Source organism: Balaenoptera borealis (assembly GCF_965194805.1).
Source record: "Balaenoptera borealis genome assembly, chromosome: 11".
Lineage (NCBI taxonomy): Eukaryota > Metazoa > Chordata > Mammalia > Artiodactyla > Balaenopteridae > Balaenoptera > Balaenoptera borealis.
Genome location: NC_138868.1, coordinates 104325671 through 104350231, shown reverse-complemented (window position 1 = coordinate 104350231; position 24561 = coordinate 104325671). Strand labels below are relative to the sequence as shown.

Genomic DNA, 24561 nt, shown 5'->3' with positions numbered 1-24561 from the left:
TTGGGTCTTCGTTTCTGTGCGAGGGCTTTCTCTAGTTGCGGCAAGTGGGGGCCACTCTTCATCGAGGTGCGCGGGCCTCTCACTATCGCGTCCTCTCTTGTTGCGGAGCACAGGCTCCAGACGCGCAGGCTCAGTAATTATGGCTCACGGGCCCAGTTGCTCTGTGGCAGGTGGGATCTTCCCAGACCAGGGCTCGAACCCGTGTCCCCTGCATTGGCAGGCGGATTCTCAACCACTGCGCCACCAGGGAAGCCCCAGGACTTTTTAAATAAATATTTGTTGACGAAATTAAGGAAGGGTTTGGAGAGGAGAGAAAGAAGAAAACACAATATGGGTATGGAAGAAATGTAACTTTCTTTATGATATTTTTATAATATTAATTAATCACCCTTTTCAGGCCTCATCCTACCAGTTTGTCAGGAATCAGTAATCAATCCTTGTGAGCATACATTTTCCAACCCCTATTTTTTCCCAGGAAGGGAAAAAGAGGAAAGGAAGGGAAGGAGCAGGGAAAAGAATTGACCTATCCTCTTTCTTTTCTGAAGCAACTTGGGTATTCAGTGAAAGCACTAGGTTGTGTAACAACCTGCAGGATGTACGTGCTGGAACTGTACAAGCGGAAGACCTGAGCGTGTGTGAGGTGGAGGTGGGTGGTGAGGAAAGGCATCTGGTCGTGGGGACAGCTCTCCACAGAGACTGCTGCTGAGATATCTAGTGGACAGACCCACGTGGCTTCCTCAGGCCCCACAGACCTCAGCTTCCTCCATGCCACGCCTCAGGCATGGGAATATTTGTGTGGCTGCTTCTGGTCTCATCTCCTTGGAAGCATACTACAGCTCTTCCCTGTCTAGGGGTTGATGCCTTCCTATGAGTTTGCCAGGGAAGCAGAGTGCAAATACTATCTCTAGAATTCCAGGCATGCCTTCTCCTTTTCTTCTCCAACCCCCAACTCCATAGAGCGTCTTCTTCTACAAGGCAGAAAATCTTTTTCTCTTCATAGCTCTTTAACAAATTTCTTTCTATATTCTGCCCTGCTCCTCACTCTGGGAATAGCATTCATGAACAAAATTTATGAAGACTTAAGTCATCTCTTTTCATATTGCCCCCTCCCTCCCCATGAGGCCAGAGTTATACGCTTTAATTGGAGTGAGATAAGAAGAACAATACCAAGAGAAAAAAATGAAAATATTCTGTCACAGCAGGAAGGGAAGGAGCAGGGAAAAGAACTGACCTATCTTCTTCCTTTTCTGAAGCAACTTGGGTATTCAGTGAGAGCACTAGGTTCTGTAACAACCTGCAGGATGTGTTGATCTTGTATTCAAGGTGTTCCCTACCCCTCACCCACCCAGGGGCCAAGGCAGAGAATCTATTGATAGAAAAAGAGAGGGCTTTTTCTTACATATGCAGAAGGCAGAGCCATATGTTTGCAATCTGAAATGTGTTTTTTTAGAAAATCATTGTGAAGAGGTGGTGCCAACAATGTCACCCACCCAGAGACTGGAGCCAGAAAAGGACCAGTGATTTCTAGAGGTCTTCATTGCACAAGTCACGGCTCCTGCAGCACCTGAAGTTCACCAGATAGACACTCCATTTTATATTGTTCACATTAGCACAGTTCTTTAGGCAGCCCCTAAAGGTTAACCAGGGTGTACCATCATCTGCAGAAGGAGGAGAAACAGATCAGCAAAGAGGTTTCTGGAAAAACAAACAAACAAACAAAAAGACACCTTCTTTCCAGCCTGCACCAGCATACAAAAACAACCTTGTGTAGTTCAAGGCTCCGTTATTCAAATGTGAAGAACCGGAAGATGTTGGAATTTGGGGGTTTCCCAAAAGAAAAGCAATAGCAGAGTAGTTAAAAAAAAAATTCCTGGATATGGGGATGTAATGACAGCAGCAATTCAAAGATTGCCCAAGCTGGATGTTTCCACTGAGAATGTTAACACTGGTTTAAGTAAGGGTTAGAAATACTAAGGAATCGCTCAGCACAAAGGCTAGGAAAACTGAGAAATCATGATGTCTTACCCATGAAAAACCATTTAGTCAATATTTATTGCTGACACTGGCCCCTCTATTTTCACAGTTTAAAACCACCCACAAGGAGATCCAGGCAGGGACAAAGACAAAGAACTGCCCTCCCCACTCCAACATCCAGCTGTTCTCCACTGGCCGAACTGTGCCTCTCCTTTCCCCTCAATTGTCTCCTCTGTTTTCTTCAGGCTTCTCAAAATATTGATTCCATAGCTACAGACCCCCACCCCTTAGAGACTACCTCTATCTATTTTTCATTATGGCATGCGATGGGGTAGAGATAGTCAGTCATCCCAGGGTTGAGACTGCCTGAGCTAAAGTAAGGTCCCACCTTTTTACTATGACTAATGTATCCCTGTCTGCTTCCTCTGCCCCTTCCTCCTTCCCCAAACCCACAACTTACTTCTGAAAATCCTCCCAGTTGTGCAAGCCTCTTCCATTGTTGCAGTACATATTCCTCTACCTCTGGAACACTTCTCTCCTGGAAACTGGAGGTGGCACATCCTACACTGAATAATTTCTATAATTTGGGCCAGAGAGTAGGGAAATCGAAGTGAGAGAGGGTCTCACACTGCTATGAAAGGACCCACCTCCCCTTTCAAATTTGAAGTCCGCTGGGAGCCCCGAGGGCTTTGTCAGAGACTCATTAAACTTGGGCATCGGGCTTCCCTGGTGGCGCAGTGGTTGAGAAAACGCCTGCCAATGCAGGGGACACGGGTTCGAGCCCTGGTCTGGGAAGATCCCACATGCCGTGGAGCAACTAGGCCCGTGAGCCACAATTACTGAGCCTGCGCGTCTGGAGCCTGTGCTCCGCAACAAGAGAGGCCGCGATAATGAGAGACCCGCGCACTGCGATGAAGAGTGGTCCCCACTTGCCGCAACTAGAGAAAGCCCTCGCACAGAAACAGACCCAACACAGCCATAAATAAATAAATAAATAAATTTTTTAAAAAACATGGGCATCTACCTCTATTAAAATAGGCTAAGTCAAAAGAGGGGCTAAAGTTTATGGTCTCAGAAGTTTTAGCCTGCAAAACAGGTGGAGGGCTAAGGAAAAGGGGAACAAAATCAAAACTGAGATAATCAGGTCAGGTCTTCTTCATACTCACCAGGAATACGGTGTTCACCAACAAATAGTTCATGGACTGTGCTGGCAAAGAGAAATGAAACATATCTGCAATTTTCTCTAAGATTTACCCTTGCCTAAGGTCACTGTAAGCCTTGTAACACATGAGGCCCATCCTGCACTCTTAACCTGGAGACACTCTAGGCTCTTATGTCCCTCCAAAGCCTAGTCCCCCATCACGTGGCATATCTGCACCTCTCCCTCTTTTCAATTCTCTTCACCTCTAGAGGGCCTCTCAGCCTCCCCTACCTATCTCTTAGTATACAGCACAGACTCAAAGGAAAAAGATAAATGCACATTTTGTGTGTGCCTCATTCCCTTCTTTTTAATTGACCTATGTGACTTTCTTACCTACATGCGCCTGGAAGCTGACAAGGGGGAAAGCATCTGAAATCCATGAAATTGCTACACTTTGGATTTAGCCAGCTAGTGCCTTAAAAATCAACATTCCACTTCCCCCTTTCCCTTTTTCTTGCTTTTTAATACACTCATCCTTAGCCTTGTCAACTGCTGCTCATGTTTTTTCATCAAACTTAAAATCAGCTCCCATCCCAGCCCGATCCTGCTGGAAGAAGTTGTTGAGTGCTGAAATTCAGGGTCTGTCTCTGGATTCCTTTCAACCCTCAGTGCTCGTCCTACCCCTTTCATCTCCTCCCTCCCCCCAAATTCCCCATCCCACACCACTGATCCATTTCTACTCACTTCCATGTTCTTTGTCTGCAAATGACCCGTACAGTACTGTTGGAAAAAAAAAAAGATACACTCTCTGAAGACCTCATTTTACAAACCTCACCTCACAGCTTCTGTGAAAATCTTTTCAATTCCTTTATAATCTACCTGTTTCCTTCTGCAAGAGCAGACTAAGACTTTGGTGAAGGTCCCAGGGACATGATGCGTTGTGGACAAAAGTCATGGCATTAGAATGACAGCTTCTGTTACCATATGGCTCTCATAAGAGAACTTCTGTCATGCGAACCCCGACCCATTCCAGGATCCTGGACACGTGTCTCCAACTGTCAACCATAGGGACTCACCTCTACAGCAGCAGAGGAGGATGGGGAGTCCCAGCAGGAGGGAGTTGTCCATTTTGGAGGGAGAAAACATCAGGTTAGAGCAGGAAGCTGCAAGGTGCCTGTTTATATATCTACCAGGTTGGGCTTCCCCAGGAAGGGCTAGGGGTGGGGACATTGCGGAAGTTCTTCAAAGGTATTTCCTGCTCCTAGGGAAACCAGGGACTCTAAAATTTTTTCTTTTTGGCAAATTGTGGGGAAGAGGGACTGCCTAGGTAAGTCCTGGACCCGATTTATTTCAGTCCTAGCATTCAGGATTTTTGATGCCATGTTCTGTGGTCTTTTCATTATACCACACTGTGGGAGAATACAAGGATAAATCCGGGCTAGATGGCTTAGATTCAGAGCCATTTACACTGAGATGCTCATTCAAGCTGAGAGAATATATGAGTGTAAATAATTGGAATGCAGGAAGTCCAAAAGAGGGCTAAGCACAGAGCCTTTAAAACTCAGTACTATAGGGAATGGGGAAGAGAGGTGGAGAGGTTAGATTCAGACGCCTTGACAGAAGATAATCATGAAGGAAATAGTTTCCCACTGTCAATCATCCTGGAACAAATTAAACCCTGGGGTAGAAAATGAGAGCTGAGGGGGAAATTGCTTCCCGTACTTGGAGTTCCCGGTGGTTGAGACTTAGACTTTTACTAAGAGAGAGGTTTGAGATTACTTCACCTGGAGGGAGGTAAGCTGGTCCTTCCCACTTGATGTCGAGCCAGGAATTGGGGTGGGGGGTTACCTCAACTCTGAGAATGACTAGGTAATCAGTTAGGGTGGTGATTGAATGTAAAATGCCTGTAGAGGGGATTGAGCCTGTGGATTCTAAGAACAGCTGTATTTAGTATCTCATTCTAAGTTTTCTGTTAGTTTCCTTCAGTTATTCCTATACCTTCCAAAAATTGTGATGGGAGTTGCAGCTTAGTCTGTGCTGTCATTGCAAGGAGTTGAAGGAAGGGTCTGTGCCCATGCTTAGGGCAAAGAAATACAGGGGAAAGAAACAGCAACCTGAAGGAAGCAGACTGCAATAGAGCACACTATAGGTCTACAGCAAAGTGGGGTAGTAGTCTAAGACGAATGTTGGCTGAAGAGGCAGGGACAGCAAGAGTGACGTATGGAAGAGATGCTCTCCAGAATATACTGGGGTTTGTTACTACACGCCCAAAGAGCAAATGGACATTTCCATACAGGGAGGAAGGAGGAAGGGGATATAACTAGTTAACTGCTTACTTGTGGCACCGAGGACTCTGGTGAAGCTTTGAAATAACACCATGAAGTAATCATGTATTACTCTCTAACATACACACACACACACACACACACACACACACACACTTGACATCACTGGTTTTTGTGTTCTGCATATTCACTAGAAGATCTTTCCCTTTCCCTCCTCTCAATGCCCTGAAATTTAGCATCTTCTCTTACACCTATACATTTCTTTCTTCGACTTTTTGAGATCTCCCCTCCTTTCCTTCTAGGAATTCCATATTTAATTCTTTGACTAATGGCGGCATACACGAAAGAAGGGAAGGTTTTCTTCCTCTGCCCCACAAGAAACTGTCTCCTCACTTAATTACACTCTGATGATATTATTTTACCACTTCTCCTAAAGCAGAAATTGCCCCCTCTCAGCTTTACTGATCCACCTGAATTACTTGCTTATATTTGAACCCTATTTTATTGACTTACTTTTCTCCTAAAATCTCCTCAAATTCACACTTCCAGTCTTAGTGTCCCATAATACCTGATTTTCTTACTGGGCCACATTCGATACCTTTTCTCAGTGCTCCTAATCCTTTTTCCTATCCTCTTAGGGCACCCCAAAATAATTATTCTTATGTCATAAATCACAGACCCATGACTTAAAAGTGTTCAGGAATGAATTCCTTTTGCCTATTGCCCCAAACCTCATGTGGAGTCTGTATGACCCCTTTACTCATGATACCCTTCTCTCCATCACAGAGTTCTGGAGGTCCAGTTAGTCCAGAAGAGTAGCCCTGGATTTTCCTCAACTCTGAGAGTGACTAGGTGAGTACTCAATTACATCTTTATGTATATGATTAGAAGATGTTTAGATTATGCGCTAGGATTTTTGGTTTGCATCTCCAACGTTACCATGCAAAACAATAAAAATGATGTTTCTTGAATGGAAATCCACTTTCCAATCGGTTACCATTATTTTCAAAAGCCATAGATCCACTCTCCATGGTGAATACAGTAAAAATATCCTGAAATTCATTGGTAATAGAGGTATTTTCACACAATGACATTTTTGGATAGGTTAATGGAGCTGGTGGTGCGTGCCAGGATTTGATTTGAGGAAAGAGATCTCACCTTAGGCAAATGCCACATGTGATGAGGAAGGTCAACAAGATGAAGAACCACAGTTACTGTTCCAATGCAGCCCAATGACCTTAAGCTCCTGGGGTTTTCCCAGTACCCACAGGATTTATACCAGTGATCTGGCAGGAAAAGAACAATTTCTTCTAGATCAGGGTTTGAAGGAACAGTCAGATCAGAAAATCTTGTCTCTTTTCCCTCAAGCAAGGGAGCAGCACAGTTCTGGCTGACTGAGACTACACGAAACCAGAGAAGTTCTACCCTCTTGAGGGATGTGAAAATGGAAATTTCAGACAATATGTGCAGATCCAAGAAAGAACATGAAAGAAGTGTCTCTGGGGAGACCTTCTGTGCGTATTCTTTTCTACCATGAGACCCAGCATCCCCGAGGATTGGCTGGGAGTCTCAGAATTGTTCAATACGTCCATAGTTCCCTAGATAGTTCATTCCTAGAGTGCTGGGGGCTGGAGTAGGTAACGTGGATGTTAAAGTAACTAGGGAGGCAGTCAACAATGAAGAATAATCTACCCATTGTTCCTGTATAGCTTACAGCTCAAATAAAATGTTCTGTATTTTCAATGTGCTGTTTCAACGACTCTACTATCACCAGGAGAGCTCTATGTATTTATTTATTGAATTTTTGAATTATTTTATTTTTTTATACAGCAGGTTCTTATTAGTTATCCATTTTATACATATTAGTGTATATATGTCAGTCCCAATCTCCCAATTCATCACACCACCGCCACCCCTGCTGCTTTCCCCCCTTGGTGTCCATACGTTTATTCTCTACATCTGTGTCTCAATTTCTGCCCTGCAAACTGGTTCATCTGGACCATTTTTCTAGGTTCCACATATATGCGTTAATATACGATATTTGTTTTTCTCTTTCTGACTTACTTCACTCTGTATGACAGTCTCTAGATTCATCCACGTCTCTACAAATGACCCAGTTTTGTTCCTTTTTATGGCTGAGTAATATTCCATTGTATATATGTACCACATCTTCTTTATCCATTCGTCTGTCGATGGGCATTTAGGTTGCTTCCATGGCCTGACTATTGTAAATAGTGCTGCAATGAACATTGGGGTGCATGTGTCTTTTTGAATTATGGCTTTCTCTGGGTATATGCCCAGTAGTGGGATTGCTGAGTCATATGGTAATTCTATTTTTAGTTTTATAAGGAACCTCCGTACTGTTCTCCATAGTGGCTGTATCAATTTACATTCCCACCAATAGTGCAAGAGGATTCCCTTTTCTCCACACCCTCTCCAGCATTTGTTGTTTGTAGATTTTCTCATGATGCCCATTCTAACTGGTGTGAGGTGATACCTCATTGTAATTTTGATTTGCATTTCTCTAATAATTAGTGATGTTGAGCAGCTTTTTATGGGCTTCTTGGCCATCTATATGTCTTCCTTGGAGAAATGTCTATTTAGGTCTTCTGCCCATTTTTTGATTGGGTTGTTTGTTTTTCTAATATTGAGCTGCATGAGCTGTTTATATATTTTGGTGATCAATACTTTGTCCGTTGATTCGTGTGCAAATATTTTCTCCCATTCTGAGGGTTGTCTTTTCAGCTTGTTTGTAGTTTCCTTTGCTTTGCAAAAGCTTTTAAGCTTCATTAGGTCCTATTTGTTTATTTTTGTTTTTATTTCCATTACTCTAGGAGGTGGATGAAAAAAGATCTTGCTATGATTTATGTCAAACAGTGTTCTTCCTATGTTTTCCTCTAAGAGTTTTATACTGTCCGGTCTTACATTTAGGTCTCTAATCCATTTTGAGTTTATTTTTGTGTATGGTGTTAGGGAGTGTTCTAATTTCATTCTTTTACATGTAGCTGTCCAGTTTTCGCAGCACCACTTATTGAAGAGACTGTCTTTTCTCCATTGTATGTCCTTGCCTCCATTATCATAGATTAGTTGACCATAGGTGCATGGGTTTATCCCTTGGCTTTCTATCCTGTTCCATTAATCTATATTTCTGTTTTTGTACCAGTACCATATTGTCTAGATTACTGTAGCTTTGTAGTATAGTCTGAAGTCAGGGAGTCTGATTCCTCCAGCTCTGTTTTTTTCCTCAAGACTGCTTTGGCTATTCGGGGTCTTTTGTGTCTCCATACAAATTTTAAGATTTTTTGTTCTAGTTCTGTAAAAAATACCATTGGTAATTTGATAGGGATTGCATTGAATCTGTAGATTGCTTTGGGTAGTATAGTCATTTTCACAATATTGATTCTTCCAATCCAAGAACATGGTATATATCTCCATCTGTTGGTATCATCTCTAATTTCTTTCAGCAGTGTCATAGTTTTCTGCATACAGGTCTTTTGTCTCCCTAGGTAGGTTTAATCCTAGGTATTTTATTCTTTTTGTTGCAGTGGTAAATGGGAGTGTTTCCTTAATTTCTCTTTCAGATTTTTCATCATTAGTGTGTAGGAATGCAAGAGATGACTGTGTATTAATTTTGTATCCTGCAACTTTACCAAATTCATTGATTAGCTCTAGTAGTTTTCTGGTGGCATTTTTAGGATTCTCTATGTGTAGTATCATGTCATCTGCAAACAGTGACAGTGTTACTTCTTCTTTTCCAATTTGTATTCCTTTTATTTCTTTTTCTTCTCTGATTGGCATGGCTAAGACTTCCACAACTATGCTGAATAAGTGGTGAGAGTGGACATCCTTGTCTTGTTCCTGATCTTAGAGGAAATGCTTTCAGATTTTCACCATTGAGAATGATGTTTTCTGTGGCTTTGTCATACATGGCCTTTATTATGTTGAAGTAGGTTCCCTCTATGCCCACTTTCTAGAGAGTTTTTATCATAAATGGTGTTGAATTTTGTCAAAAGCTTTTTCTGCATCTATTGAGATGATCATATGGTTTTTATTCTTCAGTTTGTTAATATGGTGTATCACATTGATTGATTTGCGTATATTGAAGAATCCTTGCACCCCTGGTATAAATCCCACTTGATCATGGTGTATGACACTTTTAATGTGTTGTTGGATTCTGTTTGCTATTATTTTGTTGAGGATTTTTTCATCTATATTCATGAGTGATATTGGTCTGTAATTTTCTTTTTTTGTAGTGTCTTTGTCTGGTATTGGTATTGGGGTGATGGTGGCCTCATAGAATGAGTTTGGGAGTGTTCCTTCCTCTGCAATTTTTTGGAAGAGTTTGAGAAGGATGGCTGTTAGCTCTTCAAATGTTTGATAGAATTCACGTGGGAAGCCATCTGGTCCTGGACTTTTGTTTGTTGGAAGATTTTTAATCACAGTTTCAATTTCATTACTTGAGATTGGTCTGTTCATATTTTCTGTTTCTTCCTGGTTCAGTCTTGGAAGGTTATACCTTTCTAAGAATTTGTCCATTTCTTCCAGGTTGTCTATTTTATTGGCATAGAGTTGCTTATAGTAGTCTCTAAGGATGCTTTGTATTTCTGCGGTGTCTGTTGTAACTTCTCCTTTTTCATTTCTAATTTTGTTGATTTGAGTCCTCTCCCTCTTTTTCTTGTTGAGTCTCCCTAATGGTTTATCAATTTTGTTTATCTTCTCAAAGAACCAGCTTTTAGTTTTATTGATCTTTGTTATTGTTTCTTTATTTCTATTTCATTTATTTCTGCTCTGATCTTTATGATTTCTTCTGCTAACTTTGGGTTTTGTTTGTTCTTCTTTCTCTAGTTCCTTTAGATGTAAGGTTAGATTGTTTATTTGAGATTTTTCTTGTTTCTTGAGGTAGGCTTGTATTGCTATAAACTTCCCTCTTAGAACTGCTTTTGCTGCAACCCATAGGTTTTGGATTGTCGTGTTTTCATTGTCATTTGTCTCTAGGTATTTTTTGATTTCCTCTTTGATTTCTTCAGTGATCTCTTGGTTATTTAGTAACGTATTGTTTAGCCTCCATGTGTTTGTGTTTTTTATGTTTTTTCCCCTGTAATTGATTTCTAACCTCATAGCGTTGTGGTCAGAAAAGATGCTTGATATGATTTCAATTTATTAAATTTACTGAGGCTTGATTTGTGACCCAAGACGTGATCTATCCTGGAGAATGTTCTGTGCGTACTTGAGAAGAAAATGTAATCTGCTGTTTTTGGATGAAATGTCTTATCAATATCAGTCAAATCTATCTGGTCTATTGTGTCATTTAAAGCTTGTGTTTCCTTATTAATTTTCTGTTTGGATGATCTGTACATTGGTGTAAGTGAGGTTTTAAAGTCCCCCACTATTATTGTGTTACTATTGATTTCCTCTTTTATAGCTGTTAGCAGTTGCCTTATGTATTGAGGTGTTCCTATGTTGGGTGCATATATATTTATAATTATTATATCTTCTTCTTGGATTGATCCCTTGATTGTTATGTAGTGTCCCTCCTTGTCTCTTGTAATGTTCTTTATTTTAAAGTCTATTTTATCTGATAGGAGTATCGCTACTCCAGCTTTCTTTTGATTTCTATTTGCATGGAACATCTTTTTCCATCCCCTCACTTTCAGTCTGTATGTGTCCCTAGGTCTGAAATGGGTCTCTTGTAGACAGCATATATACGGGTCTTGTTTTTGTATCCATTCAGCGAGCCTGCATCTTTTTGTTGGAGCATTTAATCCATTCACGTTTAAGGTAATTATCGATATGTATGTTCCTATTACCGTTTTCCTAATTGTTTTGGGTTTGTTTTTGTAGGTCCTTTTCTTCTCTTGTGTTTCTCACTTAGAGAAGTTCCTTTAGCATTTGTTGTAGAGCTGGTTTGGTGGTGCTGAATTCTCTTAGCTTTTGCTTGTCTGTAAAGCTTTTGATTTCTCCGTCGAATGTGAATGAGATCCTTGCCGGGCAGAGTAATCTTGGTTGTAAGTTTTTCCCTTTCATCACTTTAAATATATCATTCCAGTCCCTTCTGACTTGTAGAGTTTCTGCCGAGAAATCAGCTGTTAACCTTATGGGAGTTCCCTTGTATGTTATTTGTCGTTTTTCCCTTGCTGCTTTCAATAATTTTTCTTTGTCTTTAATTTTTGCCAGTTTGATTACTATGTGTCTTGACATGTTTCTCCTTGGGTTTATCCTGTATGGGACTCTCTGCATTTCCTGGACTTGGGTGGCTATTTCCTTTCCCATGATAGGGAAGTTTTCTACTATAATCTCTTCAAATATTTTCTCGAGTCCTTTCTCTCTCTCTTCTCCTTCTGGGACCCCTATAATGTGAATGTTGTTGCATTTAATGTTGTCCCAGAGGTCTCTTAGGCTGCCTTCATTTCTTTTCATTCTTTTTTCTTTATTCTGTTCCACAGTGGTGAATTCCACCATTCTGTCTTCCAGGTCACTTATCCATTCTTCTGCCTCAGTTATTCTGCTATTGATTCCTTATAGTGTATTTTTCATTTTGTTTATTGTATTGTTCATCTCTGTTTGTTCTTTAATTCTTCTAGGTCTTTGTTAAACATTTCTTGCATCTTCTCGATCTTTGCCTCCATTCTTTTTCTGAGGTCCTGGATCATCTTCACTAACATTATTCTGAATTCTTTTTCTGGAAGGTTGCCTATCTCCACTTCATTTAGTTGTTTTTCTGAGATTTTATCTTGTTCCTTCATCTGGTACCTAACCCTCTGCCTTTTCATCTTGCCTATCTTTCTGTGAATGTGAGAATTTTTTCTAAGGGTGGCCTCAGCTAAGGAGAAATAAGGGATTCCTCTTTTACTTTCCAAGGTAAATTCATCAGTCATGAAGGTCATGCTCAGAGACCAGCAGTCCCATGGTGGCATATAACCTTCTGTTTTACTGAGTTTACTACTTACATTGAGACTATCCCTGACCAGTTTACTGAAGCACATTCCCCCTTCTTATTTCCTCTCTCTCTCTCTCTCTCTCTCTGTGTGTGTGTGTGTGTGTGTGTGTGTAGATGTGGGAAGCAAGCTGGGAGAAATCTGTTATTTTAAAAATGTTGCAGAACTTTCCTACCATGTTTCAGCTGCCTTATTCTGATTCATCATTTCTTGCTTGCTGTAGACAAACCTTAGACAAAGTGGACTGCAATGAATTTTGCTCTTTTGGTCAGTGTTTCTGTGGAGGGACAGTCCTTTCAAGCTCCCTCGTCTGTCATTTCCACTGATGACGTCTCCAGGCCTCCTCAAAAAGTATATTTTAAAATAATTAAATAGCTCATAAGTATTAATTTAGTCCTCACAATTATTCTTGATAGATACCATTGTTTATTTTTTTTCTGGGTAAAAAACCCCTAAGGATAGAGAGGTTAAAGGACACACACAGGGTCACACAACCAGCAAGTGGAGAATCCAGGTTTAAACAGAGTTTCATCCAACACTGAGCATGATGCTATAATGATCACCCATGGAAAGAAGGTAGCTGGTTTTCATAGACCAGAGATTATAATAACTTGGTAAGATTTATATATATATATATATTTTATTTATGTATGTATTTATTTATTTTTGGCTGCATCAGGTCTTAGTTGCGGCACACGGGATCTTCATTGAGGCATGGGGGTCTTTCGGCATGTGGGCTTCTCTCTGGTTGTGGCATGTGGGTTTTCTCTTCTCTAGTTGTGGCACACGGGTTCCAGAGCACGTGGGCTCTGTAGTTTGCAGCATGCAGGCTCTCTAGTTGAGGCTTGCGAGCTCAGTAGTTGTGGCGTGTGGGCTTAGTTGCCCCGCAGCACATGGGATCTTAGTTCCCTGACCAGGGATCGAACCCGCATCCCCTGCATTGGAAGGTGGATTCTTTACCACTGGACCACCAGGGAAGTCCCTAACTTGGTAAGATTTTTAAAACTCTTATAATGTTCTTGTGTTTGAAGTGATCAGCAGTAAAATCCCCAAACTGAAAAGTGTATGTAGGGTCATGGAGCCTAGTGGCCTATTGCATGGCCACGCATAGATGGAGAAAATCTCGAAACATGAAGTGGATAGTGGTAGTGTGGGAAGGAAGGAACGAGAGTTGAGTCTCTGGGTCATTGTGAGGAAGGCTGGAGGGTCCTGGTAATCTCCCAGGGTGGGGTGATGCTCTCTCCTGGTTGCTTGCTATGCAGACAGCCCCACTCAGCATGCACCCTAAGCTTCCACAATGGAGAAGCTTCCTCATCTCCCTGCAGAAGCCCCATTCTCTCTTGCACATGCTAGGAAAATGCCTCAACCACAGGTCTTGGTGTAAATGTTCTTTCTTCCAGGACTCCTCCTCCGCCGCCCTGTTCCTCCTGTGTGTTCCCACAGCACAGATGAGACCCATTATATGAAAATAGTCAGCCTTGTCTTTGACTCCTCTTCCTCTCTCATTTCACATTACACCACTGACAGAGTCCAGTCTGTGCTGTCTTCATAAGATCAGGACTGTCATTTCCTTCTCCATTCCCACTATTGCTGCTCTTGTTATGACTTTCATGTTGCCCACCTGGAGCTTATTCTTTTCTCAATATGTAAGCATTTGTTGAATTAAATCCATTGAAATAGAGTCTTAACAAGCATTGGTTAGAGAAGCAAGCTTTGCTTCTGATCCTTGGAGCACAGGAAGTCTGTCATTACAGAGCTGGGACGCTGAAGCTGCTTGGAGGAATGAAGAAAGAAGGAAAGAGAGATTATTTTAAGCACTTCAACCTGGGAGAAGCCTCAGAGGAAGGAATAAAATGATGAAACTGCAGAAGGAGGTGTTGCAAAACCAAAGTCAAGGAGATGAGGCCCTGAGAGAAGTGCATCCCCTGGTCATGATTCACAGCGCCAGGGAAAGTCAGACTGGATCCTGCTCTCAAAGAGGGGCAGTAATGCAAAGGGTCTTCTTGAGAGCTTCATGTAGCTCCAGACAGGGTAGGAGGAGGGTTGTGGACCCAGTAGTTCAGCAGAATGTAATCCTGATAAGCCTGGGAACATAAGCCTTGAGTGGATCCTGTGGGGTTAGGAGAACAGAACATCTTCTTCTTGAGGCCTTGAGCTGAGATAGTTTTTGATCATTAAAGTCCAAATGGACATCAGATGAGAGGTGAAAAGCTTAGTCATGTGAGAACAGGAACAAGGCAACACTGGAACTCTTGGCACCATCCAGACGTGGGTGGAGAAAGGAGTAAGAGGGCATTAGTACATTTACAAGATATCAATGTACTCAAGGGAAAAAGAACAGTGCTTATCATTTCAAAGACTTAAACATGTACCAAAGTGTTGACTATGCAAGGTTAGAAAGAGGACACAGCCTCCTTTCCATGTCTTAGATGTTTCCTGAGAGTGTGTGCTCACACGCAGTATAAGAAAGTGAGATTCTTGTAACAGCTCCATACTCCCCTCCTCATCCCAGAAAAGTTCCTCCCCCCAGTAGAAGTCTGGAATGCAGCTCCAAAGACTTTGTGATGAGGACTTTCTGCTCAGGTCAACCGAGGTACCCAGTAATTCAAAACTGATGAACTAGCCACAAGTTTAGTATCACAGGTATAGTGGGGCATAATTTGAATCATATATATATATATATATTTAATTATAAGGTTATCTTTTGTTTCTCAATATGCATCAGTAGTTTACCATTCTGTCTTCTGTCCCATCTCCTACCATTCAGTACCACCAATTGGCTTTATGGGGTATTGGGTTGGGGGACCTATTTTTGCTACTTCCATTATTCCAATGCCACCATTTGGCTGATCCTTAGAAGACAATCAGTAGACACAAATCTGACTGTACTCATTCAGGAGGATTCTTAGCAAGCAGCATAGGCCACAGTGTGAAAGCCAGACTGAAAACACTGTGCTTATTGGGCATGGCCACTATGCAAGCAGGTGCACAAGAGCTGTATGAAACAACAATAACAACAGTACCACCAGCAATAAATAATAATAACACCTAGTGGCTTGAGTTTCAGGTTTTTATTTTTTCTTTTCAGTTCATTACCAAAAATCTGAGGCTATGGAGTGATATGACTTTCTCAGTCCTTGGTCTTCTTACCCTATTACTGATCACATGTCATAGTTCTAAATACCCTCTATACGCTGATGACTGGCAAATCTCTACCTTCCTCCCTAAACTCTCCACTGCCTTTTAAAAATCTGCATTTGATGAGCTTTTCAAACTTAACATGTCCCAAAACAAACAACTGATTTCATATCCCAACTCACTCCAACATCATACCCTCCACACACCTGTCTCCCCACTCTAGCCTCACCTCACTTTTCTCACATTCTCTCCCATGTCACCCAATCACTGCACCATTCACCCAGTTGCTCGGGCTGAAAACTAAGGGTTGGGCTTCCCTGGTGGTGCAGTGGTTGAGAATCTGCCTGCCAATGCAGGGGACACGGGTTCGAGCCCTGGTCTGGGAAGATCCCACATGGCACAGAGCAACTGGGCCCGTGAGCCACAACTACTGAGCCTGCACGTCGGGAGCCTGTGCTCCGCAACAAGAGAGGCCGCGATAGTGAGAGGCCCACTCACCATGATGAAGAGTGGCCCCTGCTTGCCGCAACTAGAGAAAGCCCTCGCACAGAAACGAAGACCCAACACAGCCAAAAATAAATAAATAAATAAAATTTTTTAAAAAACAACAAAAAAACAAAACTAAGAGCCGTCATAGATTTCTTTTTTCTTTCCTTACCCCCCCCCCACCCCACCACACATTCAATCTATTAGCAAGTCCTGTTGGCTCTCTCTTCAAAGTGTTTCCCAAGACCCATCATTTCTTACCACTTGTTCTCTAAGTTAACATTGTCTCTTTTATCTCATAGTTTAATTTTTTCTGAGTTTCATTTTCTTTCTTTTTTTTTATTATATAAGTTTCAGGTTATAATTCAACATCTCTATATACTACACAGTGATTCTCCCAAAGGTCTAGTTACCATTCTTCACCATACAGTTGACCCCCTTAACCTTTTTCACCTACCTCTAGCCCCCTTCCCTCTGGTAACCACTGATCTGTTCTCTGTATCTTATGAGTTTTGTTTTGTTTTTGGATTTGACATATGAGTGAAATCATACGGTACTTGTCTTTTTCCTTCTGGCTTATTTCACTTAGTAGAATACCCTCGAGGTCCAACCATGTTGTCACAAATGGCAAGATTCCATTCTTTTTTATGGCTGAATAGTATTCCATTGTATACATATAAACCACATCTTCTTTATTCATTCATCCATCGATGGACACTTTGTTTCCATATCTTGGCTATTGAAAAATAATGCTACAGTGAACATAGGAGTGAAATATCTTAATTTTTTTTTATTTTATGGATAAATAACAAGAAGTGGAATAGCTGAATTATATGGTAGTTCACTTATTAATTTCTTGAGGAATTTCCATGCTGTTTTCCATAGTGGCTACAACAATTTACATTCCCATCAACAGTGTGTGAGTGTTCCCTTTTCTCCACATCCTCTCCAAAACTTATTTCTTGTCTTTTTGATAATAGCCATTCTAACAGGTGTGAGGTGGTACCTCATTCTGGTTTTGATTTGCATTTCCTTGATGATTGAGCATCTTTTCATGTGCTGGTGACCATCTGTATGTCTTCTTTGGAAAAATGATATTCAAATCCTCTACCCAGGGACTTCCCTCGTGGCACAGTGGTTAAGACTCCATGCTCCCAATGCAGGGGGCCCAGGTTCAATCCCTGGTGAGGGAACTAGATCCCACATGCATGCCACAACTAAGAGTTCTCATGCCACAACTAAAAAGCTGGTGAGCCACAACTAAGGCGCCTGTGAGCCACAACCAAATAAATAAATAAATAGAATATTTTTAAAAATCCTCTGCCCATTTTTAAATTGGGTTGTTTGTTTTAAGTCGTATGAGTTCTTTATATATTTTGGATGTTAACTCCTTATCAGATATATAATTTGCAAATATCTTTTTTCATTTACTAAGTTGCCTTTCATTTTGATGATGGTTTCCTTTGCTGTTCAGAAACTTTTTAGTTGATGAAGGCCCATTTGTTGATTTTTGCTTTTTGTTTCCCCTGCTTTTAAAGTCAGGTCCACAAAAACATCACTAAGGCTGATGTCAGTGAAGCCACCAATGTTTTTTCCTAGAAAGTTTATGTTTTCAGGCATTACATTTAAGGCTTTAATCCATTTTGATTTTGTTCTTGTGTATGGTATAAAATAGTGATCTAGTTTCAATCTTTTGCATATGTCTCTCTAGTTTTCCCATCATCATTTATTGAAGAGACTGGCTTCTCTCCATCATTATGTTCTTGACCCCTTTGCTGTAAATTAATTGTTTATATGTGCATGGATTTACTTCTAGGATCTCAATTCTGTTCCATTGATCTGTGTGTCTGTTTTCATGCCTGTACCATAATGTTTTGATTACTACAGCTTTGTAGTATAATTTGAAATCCAGGAGAATGATACCTTCAGTTTTGTTCTTCTTCCTTAAGATAGTTTTGGCTATTTGGGATCTTTTGTGTTTCATACAAATTTTAGAATTATTTGTTCTAGTTCTATGAAATATACCATTGGTATATTGATACAGATTGTATTGAATGTGTAGCTGCTTTGGGTAGTATTTACATTTTAACAATATTAATTCTTCCAATGCATGAGCACAAAATGTCTTTTCATTCATTTATGTCTTCTTCAGTTTCTTTCATCAATGTCTTATAGTTTTCAGTATATAGGTCTTTAGCCTCCTGGGTTAATTTTGTTCCTAGGTATTCTTTTTAATACAGTTGGAAATAGGATTGTTTTCTTAATTTCTCTTTCTGATAGATTGTTATTAGTGTATAGAAATGCAACAGATTTCTGTATATTAATTTTGTACCTGCAACTTTGCTGAATTCATCTGTTAGTTCTAATAGTTTTTTTGTTGTGTCTTTAGGGTTTTCTATGTATAGTATCAAAACTTCTGTGAAGAGAGACACTTTCACTTCTCCTTTTCCAGTTTGAATGCTTTTTATTTCTTTTCTTGCCTAATTGCTATGGCTAGGACTTCCAATACTATGTTGACTAAAAGTGGTGAGAGTGGACATCATTGTCTTATTCCTGTTCTTGGAGAAGAAGCTTTCAGCTTTTCAACATTGAGTATGATGCTGAAGGTTTGTCATATATGGTCTTTATTATGTTAAACTGTGTTCCCTCTATACCCACTTTGTTGAGAATTTTTCTCAGAAGTCAATGTTGAATTTTGTCAAATGCTTTTTCTGCATCTACTGAGATGATCACACAATTTTTTTATAGATCTTTATTGGAGTATAATTGCTTCACAATACTGTGTTAGTCTCTGTTGCACAAAAAAGCGAATCAGCCACATGCATATACATGTCCCCATATCCCCTCCCTCTTGAGCCTCCCTCTCCTCCTCCCTATCCCACCCCTCTAGGTCATCGCAAATCACCGAGCCAATCTCCCTGTGCTATGCTGCTGCTTCCCACCAGCCAACTATTTTACATTCGGTAGTGTATATATGTCGATGCTACTCTCACTTCGCCCCAGCTTCACCCTCCCACCCCATGTCCTCAAGTCCGTTTTCTATGTCTATCTATCTCTTTATTCCTGCCCTGCCAGTGAGAATGGTCATACAATTTTTATCCTTCATTTTGTTAAAGTGGTGTATCATGTTGATTGATTTGCAAATATTGAACCATCCTTGCAACCCTAGAATAAACCCCACTGAATCATGGCGTATGATCCTTTTAATGTATTGTTGAATGAGGTTTGCTAATATTTTGTTGAGGATCTTTGTATCTGTGTTCATCAGAGATATTTGACTGTAATTTTCTTTTTTTGTAGTGTCTTTCTCTGATTTGGTATCAGAGTAATGCTGGTCTCGTAGAATGAGTTTGGAAACATTATTTCCTCTTCAATTTTTGAAATAGTTTGAGATGGATAAGTATTCATTTTTTTTTAAATGCTTGGTAGAGTTTACCTGTGAAGCCATCTGTTCTTGGACATTTGTATATTAAATGTTTGTTTTATTACTGATTCAATTTCATGATTAGTCATCAGTGTTTTCAGATTTTCTACTTCTTCTTGATTCAGTCTTGAAAGATTGTCTATTTTTAGGAATTTATCCATTTTTTTCCAGGTTGTTCAATTTGTTGGTGTATAATTGTTCATAGCAGTCTCTTATGATTCTTTATTTTTCTGTGGTATCTGTTGCGGTTTCTCCCCTTTCATCAGATTTTATTTATTTGAGCCCTCTATTTGTCACTTATACCTTTATAAAGCTGAAATTTAAAAAAAAAAAAGCTGTATGGGCTTTGGTGACAGATCCAAGTTGAAATCTCACTCCTGCTCCCTAGCATTTTGACTGTGACAAATTACTTAACCTTTTCTACCCTCCATTTCCAAACCTGTAAAATGAGTATAATGAAGCCTCAAGGAGAAAACAGTCTAGCATCAGTATCTTGGAGTTTTTCTTACCTCCTTTTTGAACTTGGGGTCCAGTAGACTGGTAAGAAATCAGGGATTTTTCTTGTTCTTTAGTTGGGAGTAGTTCCTCTGCTATTTCATTTTACTTAACTATCTCTGTCTCTATGAATTTAGGAGAAACAGTTATCTAATGTGGTCTTGACGGAGTGTTTTATGTGGGAGCATCCCGTGTAGACTGTGTGAGCCCAATATTTTTGTCGTGCGGGCTAGTTTTGGTATGGTTGCCAGCCACGTCTTTCCTCAGAGTGTGCTGGCTGTTATCCCCTTGATAGGGGGTGTGATTGGTGTCCAGAGCCTGCACTGGATGTTGAGTGGGGACTCCTCCTTGCTTCATGGCTGTCACAGCCCAGACAGGGACGGGGTCTGCTCCCCAGTTGTTGGAATAGAAGCCAGGAGGATCGGGTTCAGTCAAGTTCTGTTGCCCTTGAGTATGTGCCCTGACCCAAAGGAGGTGACCACTGAAGAAAGTGAGGCCTGTGTGGTCACAGCAAACCTATGTGTCACCTGTGCATGCATCTGTGGTTCTGCCCAGAAACAGCCCAGTCTCGTCCCTTTCTCCATTGTGTTGATCCCAGACCTAGTGCCAGACTGTGGTGTGGAGTGGGCTGGGCTGGGGGCCAGGGTGTGGTGGCTGCAGGAATCTAGGTGGTTGTGCTGCCGCCTGGGACCTGGGCTGCCTCTGAGGCCCTCTTCCAGGATCTGTGCACCCCAGATCTGGCTCCAAGCTGTGGCGTGGTGCGGTTGGAGCCAGAGTTCTCCTGTCAGGTGAGAAATGGAATATTTCCTCCATATCAGTAAACAAAGGATGTCACAGTCATCAGCGATTGCAGGTGGGAACTCAGGAAGGAAAGAATACCTGCCATCAGACTGCAGCCACTCCCTACCATGAGCCCTGAGGAAACTCAGGATATGAAAGCACAGGATACTGGCCCCAGATAGCTGAGGTGCACATCAAAGGAACGATTTCAGTGAGCCCAGACTCTTGCATCTTCCCATCCATAGAAAAGTACTAAATTCCTTAACTTGAGATATCTAGTTTTCTTTTATTAACAGTAATCTTTTTTTCCTACTACCTGCCCTTTGTTGCCAAACTCCTATATATCCTAGCTCCCCCTCGCCTCCTCAGAGCAGTTTTCTCAGGGTTACTTGAGATGCTGCCTCCTGGGCTTGAAGTCCTCAGTGTGTCCGCCGAATAAAACATAACTCTCAACTTTTAGGTTGTGCATTATTTTTTAGTCAACACAGGAAACGAACCCTTGTGTCCTCCTGCCCAGAGCCTGTCCGCCCGAGACTCAGCGACCAGCTGCTGTACATTTCTGGGGCGCCACCTGATGCGCTCGCCAACAAAGTCCTGCTTGGTGGGATCCGCCCCCATTGTGCGCACTGACAGTGGGCTCCAAGGTTTGGCTGGGACCACATCCCAGGCCCTCCAGGCTGTCTCCATGCAGCTAGATCCCGTCCTCTCCTGGGGCCGGTCTGCGGAGACTCAGCGCTTAGCTGTCGCGTGAATTTGTGGCACCGCCCAGAATGCCCAGCGTGAGCTCCAGATTGGGAGTGCAAGGAGCTGGTGGCTGCCACTGCCGTCCTCTCTGTTAGTGCAAGTTCGTGTTCCCGGTGCACGGTGAGGCCAAACAAACTGAGTTTGGAGCAGAGAAAGGTTTATTGCAAAGCCACGCAAGGAGACAGGTGGCTCATGCCCTAAAAAAAAGCCCAAGCTCCCTGAAGGGTTTTGGCAAAGCATTTTTAAAGGCCAGGTGAGGGAGTGGTGGTCACAGGGCAGGTGATCAGCTCGTGAACAAATCTCTGATTGGCTGATGCTGAGGGAACAGGGTGGTGTCACAGGGGTTAAGATGATCAGTCTTTAGGCTCCAGGAGGCCTGGGGCTATGTGCTCATGGTCATCAAGTATCCTGTTAACATCAGTAGTTAACATCTTCCATTTGGTGGGGGGTTTTCACATCTGTAAAACAAGTCAGGAAATGTGCATCAAATACCTAGGTACTTCAGAGAGCAGCTGAAGCAGAGGGTATGGGGGAGGGCCTGTCCCAGGAAGGCCCCATAGGGTCCTGCTGGGTTACATCTCTCTGCCCTGATTACTAGTAAGCCAGCATGCACTCAATTCTCACGAGCAGAGTCCAGCCCCTCCAGCCCCTCTATCTGTCCCGGAGGATTTCCCAGCAGACAGGGGGCCCCACAGGGCGAGGGTCTGCCTGTGTGGACCTTCTCTCCTTTATAGATTCCTCCCAGGGGCAGAGGTCCCGTCCTGATGCCTCCCCACCCTTCCCACCCCCATCCTACCCAGCTATGTGGAGATCTTTCTTGCAGCTTTGGTTGTATAGGAGATGTTCTGCCAGTTTCCAGTTTGATTTCCATGAGAATTGTTCCACATGTATTTTTGATGTGTTTGTGGAAGGAGGTCAGCTCCACGTCCTCCTACTCTGCCATCTTGATCCCCATTCTAGAGAATTTTTTTTGTCTCAGTCTAAGACTGTTCTTTTTCTCTTAAGAAGATAGCAATTATAATGACTATACTTTTCTAAGCACCTGCTCTGTTGTAAACACTGCAAACATTTTGTCAACTGAAGAAAAATGCACAACCTAAAAGTTGCAAGTTATGTTTTATTTGGAGACCTTATTGAGGAGTATAGCCCAGGAGACAGCCTCTCAGTTAGCTCTGAAGAACTGTTCCAAAGAGGTGAGGGAGGAGCCATATATGGGAGTTTTTGCTGAAAAAACAAACACACGAACATGTAGTTGAACATCAGAAGATTACTGGCAATCACACAAAACAGACATCTCAGATGAATGATTTAAGTGCTTTTCTGTATATAGGAAGATGCAAGAGTCTGCTCATTGAAATTATTCCTTAGATATGCATCTTAACTATCTAGGGCCAGTACCCTGTCTTTCCCCATCCTGAATTCCTTTCAGGGTGCACTGTGGCTGCAGTGGCTGATGGCTTGATGGCAGGCAAACATTTTTTGTTTACTGGAATGGCAGGCATCATTTTTTGTCCACAATTTTATCTTAAGTCCTCACGTAAGCACACTCATATGGTGCTTATTATGTCAGACCATGGGCACTTCCTAAGGACTCTGACTACCGAAGGACACTTAAGAAGAAATAAATACACTTTTGGGACTTCCCTGGCGGTCCAGTGGTTAAGAGTCCACGCTTCCACTGCAGGGGGCGCAGGCTCAATCCCTGGTTGGGGAACTAAGATCCCACATGCTGCAGGGCGTAGCCAAAAAAAGAAATACACTTTTATCTATTAAGAATATTGACTTTGTAGTTAAAAACCTTCTCATAAGGAAAACCCAGATGGCTTCAGAGTGAACTCTATCAAACATTTCAGGAAGGAATAATACCAATTCTAGGAAGAGTCTTCCAGAAAATTGAAGAGAAGTTAATTTGTCTTAACTCTTTTATGCAGCCAGTATTACTCTGCTACCCAAACCAGATAAAGACATCACAAGAAAAGGAACCAATCTGTGACATAGCTTCCAATCTCTAGAACTTTGCATGTGCCTTTCTCTCAGCAAAGAATGCCATTTTTCTTGATTCTGCTTAGCCAAGTCCTACAATTACTTACACTGTACCCCCCTCCAAAAATCGTTGTTCTCTCAATCTAGTTAATGGTGACCGAGTCTTCTTCCAAATAGATTTTAGTCTTGTAGGTGAGGGGAAATTTCCCATCTTTCTCCTCTTAGTTCTTTTGGCGGGCAATTACAATTACATAAGGCAGATGAACAGGAGAAAATAAAATTTATTCTCTGCACATGGGGAATCCACATAAGTATGAAAAATTCCAAAGACAATAAGGCAAGTTGATCTCTCTCTTTCTCTCTCTCTCTCTCTCTCTCTTTCTCTCTCTCTCTCTCTCTCTCTCTCTCTCTCTCTCTCTCTCTCTCTCTCTCTCTCTCTCTCTCTCTCCATCTGTCTACCTAACTATATATCTGTCATCTATTCTGGACTAAAGAGAAGGAGGTAGGGGGTCTGAGGCTTCAAGGGGAAGTAAGATAATTCACAGGAGGATAAAAAGAGTTAATGTTTGGGAAACAAATGTTTGCTGGGTCATTCAAAGGCAATGGGACAAAGAGAGGATTTTGATCACATTGGCTTTGCTAGATTCCTTGTGCTGGACATGTTTTTTTAGTGATAACTGAATTTGTAGGCTCCAACTCCATTCTGACAAGACATTCAAAAAATCTGAGGTGAGTCAGTTCCTTACCTTCATCTGAATGGTCGCCCAGTGTTATGTGATTTGGCTAAATCAGGGAATCCAACACAACACATAAGTGTTCCATGCGCTTATATGCCTGTGAAGCAAAGACTAATACCAGGGGTCAGTGGGGTAGTTTGTGGCATTACACACAGTAAGTTGAACAAACAGAGAAAATGTGGAATCTGAAGGTGGCTTCCATCTCTGTTTTACTTAGATCCTCTGTCTTCTCTGGGATGAGGTTGTTACTATCTTGAGTAAGGTCACCTCTTTCCTATGTAAATTCCTTGGTCAAGGCCCTGCGTTGGCTGTGGAATGGGGAGAGGAAGCAGAACACCCACTATCTTACAGCCAGGGCCTCCCATTACAGGTAAATGAACTGTACCCTTTACAGCCTAGGACATAACTCACAGAACAGGAGACTAGAGAGGGAACCACA

At 41.7% G+C, this 24561-nt stretch overlaps 1 protein-coding gene and 1 long non-coding RNA gene across 3 annotated transcripts in view; one reads left to right on the top strand and one right to left on the bottom strand.

The window, feature by feature from the left end:
- Positions 1 to 24561, top strand: part of LOC309605329 — a 128078-nt gene that overhangs the window by 56770 nt on the left and 46747 nt on the right. For both annotated transcript variants that reach the window (XR_014231339.1, XR_014231340.1), the window contains exon 4: positions 6187 to 6252. This is a non-coding gene — a long non-coding RNA (uncharacterized lncRNA). The remainder of the gene's footprint in view (positions 1 to 6186; positions 6253 to 24561) is intronic.
- Positions 1207 to 4243, bottom strand: PATE1 (prostate and testis expressed 1; the record flags this gene model as incomplete). The annotated part of the gene is made up of 3 exons (XM_082342188.1): positions 1207 to 1658; positions 2435 to 2596; positions 4192 to 4243. The coding sequence occupies 3 exons, from the start codon at positions 4241 to 4243 to the stop codon at positions 1525 to 1527; spliced, it is 348 nt and encodes a 115-aa protein (XP_082198314.1). The 3' UTR covers positions 1207 to 1524.